The 2,123-nt window shown below is 35.6% G+C and overlaps 1 protein-coding gene across 1 annotated transcript; it reads right to left on the reverse strand.

Moving 5' to 3' along the window:
- Positions 1-477: 477 nt before the first annotated feature.
- On the reverse strand, positions 478-1,732 carry LOC142351378 (ras-related protein Rab-18-like). Its single transcript, XM_075403414.1, has 2 exons — positions 1,329-1,732; positions 478-1,131 (listed from the first exon to the last, which is right to left on the reverse strand). The coding sequence occupies exons 1-2, from the start codon at positions 1,542-1,544 to the stop codon at positions 583-585; spliced, it is 765 nt and encodes a 254-aa protein (XP_075259529.1). The 5' UTR covers positions 1,545-1,732; the 3' UTR covers positions 478-582.
- Between the last annotated feature and the right edge of the window lie 391 nt (positions 1,733-2,123).

Raw genomic sequence — 2,123 nt, forward strand, 5'->3', positions numbered from 1 at the left:
GGTCGTTGTGAACGTACAATTTATTTTCAAATTAACACTGATTTATCAAATTAATAGTCATTGTACTTGTCTATTCTCATTTCAATCGTTTCCCTAAGAAAAATGGCTATTTGATAGCTTGGAACACTTCCTGTGTGAAGCATAGCAGATGTCAAGCACCTTTGGTTGAGTTAACTATAGACCAGTAACTTACTTAAATTGAAAAAAGAAATACTTTAATTTGATTTGGTTTATTATTTGAGTTTCATTGCTTAAAGTGAATGACAGCGATTCAGATCAGCAGCAATACTTGAGAAGCTAGTGCACAAATCAATCTAAAAGAGAAATCAGAACAAAAAAATTATACATAAGACACCTTCGACTATAATTATTGCTTCAATCTTTGGTGGAGAGCAGATAATTTTTGCCTGATTTTCGAGCAATTCCGATTAAATTAAGATCTCAAGTTACAGACATCGGTCCACGTTCAAGACTCAATTGTTGATGAAATTAAATTCTAAAAGTTAATTTAACTGAAATTGTGATTTCTATCAAACACCCAAAATAATTTTTAGTTAACAAACTAAAAAAATCTATACAACATTAAGTATTTTGAGAAGCTTCAAGGCGGAATTTTATGAATTGCTCAGCAATGTGTGAAAAAATGAAGTCCACATTTCTGCCTGTTTTAGCAGAACATTCGAAAACACAAGTCATGCCACTTTCTTGAGCGAGCTCCGTAATTTCCTGTCGATTCATTGCCGGGTTCAGGAGATCACTCTTATTGCATACCAGAGCTTTCAAAGGAGGACTGATTTTGGCACGTTTGCAGAAGCTGGAGTAATCCTCCAGCCAGTTTATTGTGAAATTGAGAGATATTTTACATGTGACATCGAACACAAACAATGCAGCGAATACGTTCGAATAATAAGATGAGTTGTGCGTTTGAAACTTGCGCATACCAGCCATGTCGTAAATCAAAATGTTCACGCCGTCGGGCTGTTGAGGTAATTTATCTGCAGCTGCTTTCAGAGGCATTTTAGCTTTGCTTATGTCAATTCCAAACGTCGTTCTAGCTTCTGAGTTTTTGCCCGTTAGGAACTTCTCAATTAAAGACGTTTTTCCTGAATTCGTCGCACCGATAACTAATACCTAAAATTTGTAAGTAATCTCTTAAGTTGAATTATTTTCAAGATACAGATGCTCTTATTTTATGTCAAATTTAGGGGAGATATCTGCAACAATATTGTGCCAGCAAATAGGTCAAATTAAATACCGCCATAAGTGCGTTCTTTAAGTCATCGAATGCTCTCGAAAACAAGGTTAAAAATTATTTTAGAGAGGCTTACCTTGCAATCTGATTTATTTTCCTTCAGCTCGGCTGGTATATAGGCATCATCGTCGTTGTTATTCGAGTCATTAGTATTGCACGCAGTAACATCCCATAAATTTGCGCCGTCAACAGCAAGGTTTGGATCTTCGTAGTCATCGATATCGCTAAAATCGTCCTCGGCAAGAGGAACCGCAATTTTGTTATTCAAGTCGTCTTTCAGACCTTCAGACATTTTACATATTTTGAATAACCAGGGTTATATGAATTGTAGTTTCTTCACATTTGAAATGTTTGGCAAAATTGAATATCATGACGTCTCACGCTTTAATAACTATTCAGTTAGTAGATAAGCTATATATTTGTGTTACTATTGATCATTTCATTTCCGGATTCAATAAGTAAATGCACGTGTTCATTTGACCTGAAGCAAACAGTTACAATTTGCACAATAAATACGGCATAGCTCGTTTCAACTCTATATTTAGGAGCAAAATTCAAGCTTCTGTCAAGAAATTGAAGGAAATAAACGATTAAGTCAAAACGTATTCTTAAATTGTGTCTTCAGTTATAACCACGCAATACCAATAAAAATTTTTTTCAGTACTTTCCATTATAGCCCCAACCCCCACCCGCATTACCCGTAAATATACCATAATGCCCAAATTCGAGGGAGCTATAATAGGAGACTCCAATTTATTTTTAACAAACTAAATTAAGAAATGCCCCTCCCCAACACTGGGTGAATATTCGCTGGTCCAGGGCCCTCCCTGCACTTCGTCTTCATAGAGCATTTTGTATTTCTCAAATCTAT

Source organism: Convolutriloba macropyga, chromosome 1, assembly GCF_964194025.1.
Source record: "Convolutriloba macropyga chromosome 1, txConMacr16.3, whole genome shotgun sequence".
NCBI lineage: Eukaryota > Metazoa > Xenacoelomorpha > Acoela > Convolutidae > Convolutriloba > Convolutriloba macropyga.